The sequence below is a fragment of the Empidonax traillii genome, unplaced genomic scaffold, assembly GCF_003031625.1.
Source record: "Empidonax traillii isolate 1590-97213 ecotype Southwest subspecies unplaced genomic scaffold, ASM303162v1 scaffold292:size1342341, whole genome shotgun sequence".
NCBI classification, from domain to species: Eukaryota; Metazoa; Chordata; class Aves; order Passeriformes; family Tyrannidae; genus Empidonax; species Empidonax traillii.
This window is the reverse complement of record NW_020955485.1, coordinates 327,983-340,065: the sequence shown is the minus strand read 5'-3', so window position 1 is coordinate 340,065 and position 12,083 is coordinate 327,983. Positions and strand designations below refer to the sequence as shown.

Sequence of the window (12,083 nt, the reverse complement as noted above, 5' to 3'; positions counted from 1 at the left end):
CTTTGCAGAGGAGGGATGTGCTTGGAGCAGCAAAATTTGTTTCTTCTTCACTACTCGGACCCCTCAGTTGGGAGCTGGCTGTCCCAGCCACCAGCTCCACCTGCTCCATCACAGCAGTGCCCCAGTGCCCAGTTTCCCTCCAGAGGGTCCCTGCACAAGATGATCCCTAACAGCATTTACAGCTGCTGGTATTAAGCAGAAATAAAAAAACCCCAAGCGCAGATTAAAAGGACACTGATGGAATGCCAGAAGAATTACAGCCCTAATAAACTGCTGCCTTCTGCTGGGGGTGGGCGACAGGGGGGTTTACGAGGCCATTTAAACTTCACTGTCAGAAAGGTGTATTAAAGCCATAAAGGTCTCGTTGCCTCTCCTGTCCCCTGAATGCTGGAGCATGGCTGTGGTCATAAATTCACCTGCTCACAGCCATAGGCGAGGGGCCCAAAGCCCCTGGTCCCTGGGAAAAGCCAGGAAGAGCAGTGAGGCCTCCTTGGCTGGGGTCTTAGAGGGTGACGTCAGCCCTGGCGCGAGATAAATGCCGACCGTGGGCCGGCAGGGATGGGATTATCTCGGCGCGGAGGCTGGGACGTGCCTCGTCCATCACCCACTGCCCACCCGCCGGGAGCGTGTGAACAGGAGCCCACATCCCCCGTGCTAGTGCACCCACCCTGTCCCCTGCCTGCCACCTGGGCCCAAGGGAACAATGGCTGGGACCACAGCACAGCTACTGTCACACTCTCAGGGGCAGCCTCTGCCCCATACCAACCCCCAGATGTTCTGTGCTGCGGCTCCATCACCCAGGTCCTTGACCCCATGAGTCCCAGAGCTGACGGTGTCATGGGACAGACCCTTCCCATCTCTCTGCCTGGCTCTCCCCCATCCTGCATGTTTGTTTGCACAGGGCTGATGACGCTGGCTCACACACCTCAGCATTCATGCTCTAGTGCTCTTTCTCTAGGCTTGGCTTATCCTCCTGCTCCCCTTCCTGCAAGGCTTGGCTGTGGATGGAAACATCCGCCACCTCCATGGAGCTTTTTGCCTCCCTCCTCCTCATCAGTGCCTCCTGTGGTGTCCTTCTGTGTCACGACATTGTGGGATGGGGTCTGGCACAGGGACAGGAACAGGGATAGATACAGGGGCAGGAATGGGGATGGTGCTGGAAGGTGCTTTCCAGCACAAACCACCTGGCACAGCCTGACTCACTGCCCCAGGGATGGGTCACGGTTTCAGCTTTATCTTCCAGGGGCGCAGTCCTGGCTCCCTGCCTGGAAGACAATGGGGACAGAGGGATGGGGGAAACTACGCCAGGGAGGTGGCAGAGGTTGAGCCACTCTGGGAGGTGCTCACATGAGGCACCCTTTTTCTCAGGCACCAGCATGGGGCTGCTGGGGTGACAGGGATTGTGCTGAGGGTCACTGGGGCTGGATGAGGAGCCCCAAGGGCAGGCAGGATCCCACGGGAATAGTTAGGCTGGGTGATAGTTGCCTCTCCCTCCAGTATGTTCTGCTAGGAGCCGCTCTCCCCCTCCACTGCCCCAGTTTGGGGGCCCTTACTCCTTGCTGCTTCCCATGCAGGCTCATTAGCGAGTTCAGAGCGAGGAAACCCATTAATGGCACGAAATGACTTCAGGCTGTGGCACGGGGAGCGGAGATTCGAGCCCAAACCCTCGCACAGAGTGGGTCTGATGCTTTTCCCCTTCCCTTTGAACTTCCCCAGCTGCCCGAAGCTGCGGTTCCCCCGAGCACGGACCAGGGCATCTGGGATGCTGGGACGCAGCAGGGTGCGGTACCCGTACCCCCCACTCACTCACTGCTGCGCCTTCCCCCTCCCCGGGCTCAGCACATCCAGCCCGGCTTCAAGGCAGTCCCCGGGTTCACGGCAGCACTCCGGAGCGTCTGGCTATTGCAACAGGATGGGTAATTGGAGTTTTGGTTTTGCCGGGCTCCCGGTCATGCCATCCCCAGGGGAAGGCGTGTGGAGGGGGCGCTGCCAGGGCCCGGAAAGCACCGCGCTGGTGGCAAAGCCACCGTGCCGGGAGGTGGCCGGGGGCCCTGCGTGACTCAGTCCGCCGTGGAGGAGGCAGAGGTGGGGTAGCGATACCAGAGCTAAAAAAAACCTGGCCGAGCGCCGGGGAGAGGAAATTTCTCATTAGCCAGAAATGTGTGGCTGAACCAGTCTGACACCCGGGGCGGCCCCCGGCCCCGGCGGCGATACTGGCCCCGGCTCCGAGGGAGATCAAAGTGGGAAGAGGAGCATCAAGGGGGCTCAGCAGCAGTCGGGTTGTGGCTGTGGCGGGAGGGGGTGGCGGGGGTGGGGAAGTGGCGGGAGAGCGGGGCAGGGCGAAGGGAGATGGGTAGCAGGAGGGGCTGGGTGGGCAGTGTCCTGGGTGATGCTGCTCCACAGGGTGAGGGCAGCAATATCCGTGATACTATGGGGATGGGCAGGGGCGATGGTCAGAGAAACCCAGGCAAGGCAAACCGGCAGGGACTAGTGCATCTCTACCTATTGCTCCTCCCCATGTGGCAGTCCTTCCCAAAGGAGCCAACTTTTCCAGCTGGGGCAGCCCTTGGTGGCAGCCCCAGCCCTAACAGCAGGGCCACCATTGCTTTCCATCTGATTTTCCCTTGCAGACCCAGCCTTTCCCAGACCACGCTGGGTTGAGGCATTTCCCTGGTCTTGTTTAATAACCTATATTTGCTTTTTGCCTCGTGGTCCATCACTGGGTCAGATTCTGCTCTGTGAATAGAGCAGACAGGCGCAGTGTGATTGATGTGGGTGCATTTGCTCTCTGGTTGCTCTGCCAAAGACGATGTCAGCTCCCAGGCATCTGGGAGAGAGCTGCCTCCTGCTCCCCAAGGCAGCCCCCCGGCCCTCAGATCCCCTTTTCCAGAGCATCCCAGGCTGGCTGGCAGCTCCTGGAGGTCTTGTCCCCCTTGGTTCCCCTGTGGGGACACTCAGACCTGATGAGGGGGTGAGGATGCAGCCCTGGCAGCAGTGGGCAGGGAGGAGGAGCTGCGTCAGCAGCAGAGGACGGACGTTGCACCATGTGCAAATCCCCTGCTAGCAACCAAAGGAGACTGGAAGGAAGGAATGGAAAGAAAATGATTAAAACAATTTCTTTTTTCTTTTTCTTTTTTTTTTTTTTTTTAATAAAAAAAAAAAAAAAAAAAAAAGCCCTGGGAAAAAGCCGTGTAGGGTCCTGGCACGTGAACAGAGTCTGTAAGTGGTCTTAAAATTTACCAATAAATAATCTTAACGGGAAACAGAAGGAGCAGAGCTGGGGTGTTCGTGGGTGTCTCGCTGCTCTTTGTGAGCATGGGAAAATGCGCCGGGTCCTGTCCCTCGTGCTGTAGGGACAACCCCTTCCCGGGCCGTGGTGTGTCCCTGGCTCCGGCCACGAAGCAACGACCCGCCTGGCCGGCGTCCGGCCCATCCTTGGCTGAGCACGTGCAGGATGTGACACCCCTCCGAGGCTGCGCTGGCAATTCCCATAGGCACAGCGTGGCAGTGGGAACGAGACGTGGTGGAGACTGTGGAAGAAGACCAAGCCCTCGCTGCCCCGTGCCTCGTGCTGGCCTGCCGGGTCATGGACGCACGGTGCCAAGCCGTGCAGAGCCGTGATCCCTTCCAGCTGTGCCGGCCCCAGGCGGCTGACGGGGCTGCGGGATCCTCTCCCTGCCAAGTCGTTGAGGTGTCAGCCAAGAGTTAGCGGGGAAAACGCCAAGCAGCCGCCGAGCCGGCCAACCCCTCATCCTAAGCCTTCCTCCTCCTCCTCCACTGCAGAGAGCCTCCCACCCTCCTGCTGGATCCCAGAGCCCCCCGCCCACCCCAACAGGTTCCCCCCTTAGCACCCAGTGTGCCTTCACCCCAGCTGTGCCCCTAGGACCCCCCACCGCCACTCCCAGGGTGTCCCCCCCACCCATCCCGGCCCCTCCACCTGGGGTGCACGGCCCCCTCCTTATGGGTCTGTCTGGAAAGGGACGGTTCCCCCTCCCCGAACTTTCCAGCTCTCTATGAAGCAGGAACAATCGTAGCCTTTGTCTTCCCTTAATCTCCTGGTTAGGAATTAAAAGGGGGAAAAAAACCCCAGCAGCACAAAAGACTCTTTTGCATGGGCTGGGAGAGGGAAAGCCCGGGGCGCAGGCAGAGTGCAGGCAGGGCGCAGGCAGGGCTTGCCTTTCCCCCAGCCCAACCTGGCCACCATGCTCCCCAAGGGCCACCCCACACTGTTCCCATCCCTGTGGCCCCAGGATGTTCCTGCAGAGGCACCCAAGGGGTGAGGGCTCTGGGAGCATCCCCTGATCCCCTCAGCCCCTCAAAAAGTCCTCACCCACTGGTTGTTCTGGGAGGAGGCAGGGAGCATCTTTGGGGTGCACTCGGGCTGGGCTTGTGGGGCCAAGTGCCTCCTGCTCACTGCCATGGGCTCACTTTTACACACACAGTGCCCAAACACACCCTCACCCCTCCAGTGCAGTGCTCCCTGGCACCCAGAGCCCCCAAAGAACCACACAGGCACCACAGAACTCCATAAAATTCCTTAAATAATTTAATTGAAAAAAAGTCTTTCCGTTAAAAAATATTTTTACAAACGCACGCTCGCATTGATTTCCCTGGCTGCTGTTTTCTGTTGTTGCTTTTCTTTCACCATGGAACACAGCTTTCCTGTAGTGTGGATCTGTATGGAAAGGGAGGTGGCAGGTACAGCACATGGAGAACTGCTGGGTGCATCCCTGGGTGCACTCCTGGGGCTCGGGGGAGACCCCAGGCTGGATGCAGGAATGCTGCATCCTGCCCCATGGGAGTAGAGTGTGCATGGAGAAGGCTGGGAGAAAGGGCTTGTTGTTTAAAATGAGCAGGGCCCCTCCCCAAAGCAAAGCCAGGCCAGGAGGGAGGGTTGACGTGGGGATATTTGAAGTGCACTGGGGCTAGTGGGACCCCAAACCTTGCAGCAGCAGTGGCTGGAGGGGCAAGGGAGGAAAGGGACAGACCCTGTGCCCCACAGTGCTTCCAGGTGAGGGGCTATGGGGAATCACCAAGCCCCAAATAGGCTCTGACACTTCTTTAGCCACTTGCTCTTCAAAGTCTCCCAGTGCCGGGGTTCCTTGGCCTGATCTGGGAGACGGGTGAGGTCTGCCCAGTGCTGCTGTCTGGGGTCCCACTGTGGCATGCCTGGGGAGCAGCCAGGGTAGGGAGCAAGCCAGGGTGGGAAACCCCTGCAAAATGGGGCTGCAGTGTCCTCCAGATACATCCTGCAAAAAATAGATGGTGGGACGCAGGGAGACCGTTGCCTGGTGCAGGACCTGCTGCCAGCTGCCCTCCCGGACTTGTTTACTGTTCTCTGTGGAGAAGGACGGGGTTAATGAGAAACCCAAGGGCAGGCCAGTTCCAAGGAAAGGGGAAAAACAACACCTGCTGTCAGCCTGGGAAGGAGTGGAGCAGGGACAAGCACTGGGGAGCATAGGGGTGCACCTCTTCATTTTGGGGAGCAACTGCTTGCCCCTCTGCACTGCCAGCAAAGCACCCCATAAACCAGCCAGCAAGGTGTACTGCAGCCAAGAGGGACGTGAGAAACCCAGGACAAGCATCTGGTGGTCCCACTTGGCTACTATGGAGCAATACCCCCTGGACTGAGGGCACAGGGATCCCCAGCTCTGCTCTCCCAGGAGGTTACCTTGCTGCCTGCAGCCGGTTGGTTCACCTTGGTGTGTTCCCACCTGGCTCAGCAGCCGCCATTTCACAGGGAGGAGTGAGGCCAGTGATTGAGGGATGCCCGGGGGCTGTTGCAACACTCCTGCTGGGGGCCAGACTCTGCCCAGGGGGAGCAGAGGAGGAGCAGTGACCTGGGGAGAAGCCCCAGGGCTGTGGGGACCCTCTGGCACAGGGATGGGCAGTGTGCATGCCTGCTCTCCACCTGCCTTTCACATTCAGTGTTTGATTCCCACAGTTTCAGCCTGACTTGAGAGGATGGGGGAAAAAGTTGCTGAGCACCTCTAGTACATAAGACGGAGTTTCCCTACTGGCTCTGCTCTGGGACTCACAACCTCCACCCTAGGCACCCCATGTGGAATGCGCCGGGTCTCCCAGCACCACAGGGTGGGTACAGCAGCACTGCCTAGTCCCCATGGAACAACCTGAAAACATGACAGCAAGAGAAGAGGGGAGCAGAAAAGGGCATAGAGCCAGCTTGGGGTCGGCCAGGAGGAGGAGGAGGAGGATGGCCCTGCTGGGCAGCAAAGCTGCAGGCAGCCAGGCCCATCCAGTGAGAGCGCGATCGAGCAAAGGAAACTCGGGTAAAATTCTTATTGCCTTTATTCTGCCCATTGCCTCCCACAGTCCTGCGGCCAGCACACACCCACGCACGCATGCACACACTCACGCACACTCAGGCACGCTGGGAGTCTCTCCCTCGGCTCGGAGGAACCGGGCTGCAGTGAATCCTCAGGGAAAGGTGAGTGAGTCTTTTGGCAGCAATCACAGCGTGTGTCAGGAGTGGGCAGCCGCGCCGGCGGCACCTGCTCCTTCTGCATAAAAGAGGAGGCTGGGGGAGCTGCGGCCCCCGGCGCAGCCCCCGCCCCAGCCCCGCTCTCCAGCCCCTCGGGGGGAGCGCGGCTGCCGTCGGTCCGGGGGCGGAGGGTCCCTGTGCAAACGTGCTGACGGCCTCGCTCTGCAGTCCAGAGCCGGCCAAGAGAACCAAGAGGGTAAGAGATGTGGAGCCGGGCACTTGGTCCCCCTCTCTCCCCTTTCTGCTCCCTCTTTTCTTTTTTTTTAATATATCTTTTTTTTCTTTTTTCATTTTTTTTTGCCTAACTCCCTGCATAGTAAATCGGGTTCGGGTTCTGGCGTGCAAAGCCAAGAAAGGGAGTGAAGCCTTCCCTTCGGACACGTTCCAGTGCAGACCCTTGGGCAGAGGGCTCACCAGGGCTGGAGGAGAGGAGTGATTGTCTGGGGCTGGTGGCCCCAGCCCTGTCGCCGGCTTGGCCTCCCCCGGCTGCTTCCATTTGAGGACCAGAGTTAGGGAAGGCTTCGGACATGTCTGATGGACTCAGCGGACGGGTCAACAGTCTGTGGCCTTGGGGAGGTGAGGGAAGTGAGGACTGGGGGGAAAAACGGGGTGAAAAGAAATCCAAGAAGCAGAACAACTCTTCAAACCGATGAGCACCGAGACAGGGCTGGAAGTGGGATGTGCCATCTCTGTCCCATAATCCATCTTCAATATGAAGATGTGTTGCTGCCTTGCCGCTCCAGGACACGGGACGAAAAGCTGGGCTCCCTCTCGGCATGAGTGCCTTCGATCCATGGAAGGGTGTCCAGTCCCATCCCGTCCCAGGCGACCGTCCGAGGCAGAGGAGCGCCATGTGGAGGGGAACATGGGAAGCTGGGCTGCACCGCAAACTGAACCTGGTTGGCAGGTTCCCTCGGTCCGTTCCAATGCAGAGTCCCCTGTGGTCAAACCTGCACTGGGAGCGTCTGGTTCATCTGCAGCCTCATGTCCTGAATGCTGCTCAATATCTTCTTCTGGTGCCCTGCTAGCGTCACCCCTATTCTCAGCAGGTCCCTGCAAAGACAAGGTGAAGACTCAGCCCCGCACAAACAGCAACAACAGCATGTGGCCCTGCCCCATGTAGCTGCAAGGCAAGGGACGTATCTGTCTGCATTACAGCCCTCTGCCAAGCTCTGGTGCTCCTCTAACACCAGGGGACTGGTGAATCCCAGAACTAAACTCCCTTCGGACTGGATGCTAAATCCCAGCCTTAACTCAGCCCACTACATGCCCAGGCGGGAGGAGGTAGTTGTTAGAGAAGCAAGTGACAAGGGACATTGTGCAGCAGCCCCAGCCCCAGCTTCCTCTCTCCTCTGCAAGCAGGGACTTACTCTGCAGTCATCTGTGCCACCAGGTCAAAGGAGGCAAACCCGGCATTGACAAAGTTCTCCTTGTACCGTCCCATTTTGATGGCATCCAGCCAGTCTCCCACGGTGGTGAAGGTGGTGTAATCTGGGACAGTGCGGTCCAGGAGCGGCTGGGAGATGCTAAAGGGCGAGAGAGCCACAGGTCACAGGCAGCAGGGGACAGACAGGTGTAACTGGAAGCAGGGGATATTTCTTATCCCTGTCCTCCCACAGTCTATTTCCAACCACTCCAGCACTCCGTGGGCTTGGGGGAAGCCCTGGCTGGAAACAGGGACACCACTGACCCAGACTGGACGCTGGCGATGACTTTCAGGCTGGCAGCGTTGCGGATGAGCTTGTCCAGCGTGTTGACAATCTGTGCAAACTTGGGCCGCAGGTTGCGGTCCCGCACCCAGCAGTCCAGCATCAGCTGGTGCAGTGCAGTGGGGCAGTCCATGGGGGGTGGCAGGCGGTAATCCTGCTCCACTGCATTGATCACCTGCGGAGAGACATGCAGGCTGTGAGCCACCCGGGCTCCCACAGGTACCCTACAGCCCCCAGTTCCCCGCTCCCCAGGGAGCACTTACGTCCTGGTTGGACATGTCCCAGTAAGGTCGCTCCCCGTAGGACATCACTTCCCACATGACGATCCCGTAGCTCCACACGTCGCTGGCTGAAGTGAATTTGCGGTAGGCAATGGCCTCAGGAGCCGTCCATCTGATTGGGATCTTGCCCCCCTGCAGAGATACACAGCTCCCTGATTTAGCACATACCTGAGGTGTCTCCCCCCACCCCTAGACCAGTGGATCCCTCACGAGTGTCCCATACCAGGGAGCTGGTGTAGGTGGGGTCGGCCGGGTCATCCTCCAGAAAGCGAGAGAGCCCAAAGTCAGACACTTTGCAGACCAAGTTGCTGTTGACCAGGATGTTGCGGGCAGCCAGATCCCGGTGCACGTAATTCATCTCCGAAAGGTACTTCATGCCAGCAGCGATGCCTCGCATCATTCCCACCAGCTGGATGACCGTGAACTGCCCATCATTCAGCTGCCAAGGGAGAGATCAGAGGGGTTTGCAACACCCCAAACAGATTGAGGAAGGATCCCAATGTGCCACCATCATCTTCTTCCTCCCTAGAGCCACCCCTCTTCGCCCACCCCATGATGTCTGTGCAGAGCGTAGCCCCAGGGACTCCAGCACAACAATATAGAGGGATGGGGAAGGGCTTGGAGCTGCTGTCCCCCATGAGCAGCAGCCCCCAGCCCAGGGCAGGAGGGCATGGATGCTCACCCGGAGGAAGGAGTCAAGTGCGCAGTTCTCCATGAATTCCGTGATGATCATGACGGGGCGGCTCTTGGTCACCACACCCTCCAGGTGGATGATGTTGGGGTGGTCAAACTGTCCCATGATGCTGGCCTCGCTCAGGAAGTCCCGCCGCTGCCGCTCGGTGTAGCCCACCTTCAGTGTCTTGATGGCCACGAAGATCTCGCGGCGGCCGGGCAGCTTCAGGCGGCCACGACAAACCTCACCGAACTCCCCTGTGGTGGGGAAGGAGAGAGGAGGGCAGCACAGTGAGCCACGGGACAGGTTGGGAGGTGGCAGTCTCAGCAGATGCTGTGCCCAGCCCCAGGACTTGCCTGCTCCTATGACCTCCTCAATTTTCACACAGGAGATGTCAATCTCCTTGGCGAATTCCCGAACAGCTTCATTGGGGTCCTCATAGGTGAAGGGATCAATGTACACCTTCGTCCCAGGGGTAACTGCAAGGGCAGGAGTCATGACCAGGAGGAACACAGCACAGGTGACAGATGCCAAGTTACTTGGCTGGCTTTCAGCCCTCCCCTCATTAGCAAAGGCCGTCCCTTTGCCTGTGCACAGGGCAGGAATTGGGAGAGAGCAGGCAGAGCCCATTTGCTGGGCTCTCACACTCACCATATTGCTGCAGCTTCTCTGTGTACTCAGGGTCGGTGTTGTTGCGTTGCTTCCTGCCCAAAGGAGACGAGAGGAGGTGTTCAGTAACCATCCCTTTCCTGATGGGGCAAAGACATTCACTGCCAGCTTCCAAATCCCAGCATAGACATTCTATGCCAGAGAGCCTTCCCTCTGGCAGTCTGCGTGCAGAGCCATCCCTCCACCTGAGGTGCTACGGGAGGAGATGGCCTAGTTGTGCTGAGAAGATGGCAGAGCACAGCTTGTGCTGGGGAAGGAGACAGGCACAGTCCTTCCACAGAACCCAAGGTCTGGGATCCCCACACGGCAGGTCCAGTCCTTTGCTCTCAGACTGGAGCTGCCAGAGCTCTGCCCATAAGTCAGGGGGAAAGCTCTGTGGCACACAGCAGCAACCCCCAAATCCAGCTCTGAACCCACCCTTCCCTGCAAAGCCAGTACCTGAAGCAGACGATAGCGATCACCACCACAACGATGACGAACACCAACCCAGCTGTAGCCGAACCTACGATCAGAGGCAGTTCCTGGAAAGTCTTGCTGGTGGAGCCTGGATGGATGGAGAGGCAGGAATCAAAGTCAAGCTGGGGAAGGAGCATGCATAGGAGCACGCATAGGAGCGCTGGGGGATGGAGGCGACCCAGTCCTGCTACCTACCACCCTCTGCAGTCGTCTGAAACTCCGTGGGGAGGCTGTAGCGGCCATATCCAGCCACGGTGCGTGCCCGGACCTGCACCATGTACCGAGCATTGGCCTTCAGCCCGTCCAGCCGCACCGAGTTCTTCTGGCTGGTGACCGTGTTGGCAATGCCATCACTCTGGCCTTGCTGTAGGGGAGACATGTGGGTGTCACCTCTGTAAAGCCATCCCATTTGCTGGCTCCCACATTCCCCAGGCACCACCTCTGCAGTGGCCCCCTTTGCCATGGAGCTGATGGCCAACTAAGAAGGGCTGGAGGAGGGAAAAGGCTGCTCCTGCTTTACCTTCTCTGAGTACTTGATCTCATAGTCAAGAATGATGCCATTGGGTCTCTCTGGGGGAGTCCATGACAGGGTCATGCTGTTCCCAGTGCTGCTGTGCAGGTGCATTGTCGGCACGGCAGATGGGGCTAGGAAAGAGGGCAGGGGAAGAATGAGCCACTGGTGTCAGCCTCCCCCCTCCGCCATGCCACGTCAGTGTAGGACCTGCTTGGACGATCTTGGTGGAAAGGCATGGAATAGACTGGCTTCCCCCAAGTTTCTGTAAGGAGGTGTGATCTCAACACCAAGGGGAGCCTCAGAAATAGCAGGCTCCACTTCATGCCTACTGGTCTGGGGAAGTGTCCTACCAGCCCAAACTGGGGCTCCCTCCCCTCCTCCACTCGCCAGGAGGGGAGTGTCATCCCTCCATGCTCCACCCCACCAAGACCCATGAAATCAGATCAGAGTGCAGTGGTTGGAGATTACCAGCACGCTGGAGCAGGGCCAGAGAAGGAGAAAGGAGAGAACAGTAGAGCACTTGGCTGGCTGCAAAGGTTTGGGCTGGTGCTGAGCCTTCCCAGGCCCACAGGGGAGAAATCTCATTTCCTTCCTCCTCCCTTTGCAGCAGGCACAGCATCTCTGGGGTAGGTCCAGGCGTTACAGAGCTCTCTGGAGCATCTGCCAACCCTACCCTTCTCCACTTGCATGTGTTCTGATCTCATCTCCTCAGGGGACACGCGTTAAACGGAGAGGACAGTTCACCCAGGGGATTAGATGCAGACGCAGAGAGCCAGTTATGCGGCACCACAAAGGACTGCAGCCTCCCAGGCTGTCAGCAGGAAATCTCTGCTCTGCTCTGCGGTGGAGATACAGCCCCTGCTCCCGTGCAGCTCCACTGACCTGCCTGGTTGGTGGTGATGTTGACAGAGGCAAAATGGGGAGGGTAGGGACTCTTGTTGGAGATGCCATTCACAGCCTGGATCTCGAAGGTGTACTGGGTGTGGGCCATCAGGTTGCTGATGTAGATGCGTCGCTCGGTGAGGCCGAGCTGGCGCGGCACGAACTCCACGTTGTCGTCGCAGCGGGTGCACAGGCGCCGCTCCACACTGCACTTCTTGCAGATGACGTTGTAGAGCAGGTCATCCCGCCCGCCTGTGTCCTGTGGCTCACTCCACTCCAGCACCAGCGACGTCTCGTTCACGTTGGAGATGACATTGCGGGGGGCCGAGGGGACACCTGCAGGGAGAATGGAGGGGTCAGGGATGGCATGTCCCCATGCCCAGCTCATGCCTGGCAT

At 58.8% G+C, this 12,083-nt stretch overlaps 1 protein-coding gene across 2 annotated transcripts in view; it reads right to left on the bottom strand.

Moving 5' to 3' along the window:
- Nucleotides 1–4,528: 4,528 nt before the first annotated feature.
- Nucleotides 4,529–12,083, bottom strand: part of EPHB3 (EPH receptor B3) — a 29,595-nt gene continuing 22,040 nt past the window's right edge. The window contains exons 5-16 of one of the 2 annotated variants that reach the window (XM_027890607.1): nt 11,687–12,022; nt 10,811–10,935; nt 10,486–10,654; nt 10,273–10,378; nt 9,817–9,914; nt 9,522–9,644; nt 9,175–9,422; nt 8,716–8,931; nt 8,475–8,624; nt 8,193–8,386; nt 7,873–8,028; nt 4,529–7,555 (exon numbers count right to left, since the gene is read on the bottom strand). In XM_027890607.1, coding sequence (XP_027746408.1) covers nt 7,447–7,555; nt 7,873–8,028; nt 8,193–8,386; nt 8,475–8,624; nt 8,716–8,931; nt 9,175–9,422; nt 9,522–9,644; nt 9,817–9,914; nt 10,273–10,378; nt 10,486–10,654; nt 10,811–10,935; nt 11,687–12,022 — 2,030 coding nt within the window. In that variant the 3' untranslated portion in view covers nt 4,529–7,446. The remainder of the gene's footprint in view (nt 7,556–7,872; nt 8,029–8,192; nt 8,387–8,474; nt 8,625–8,715; nt 8,932–9,174; nt 9,423–9,521; nt 9,645–9,816; nt 9,915–10,272; nt 10,379–10,485; nt 10,655–10,810; nt 10,936–11,686; nt 12,023–12,083) is intronic. The other variant, XM_027890608.1, reaches the window with a different exon arrangement.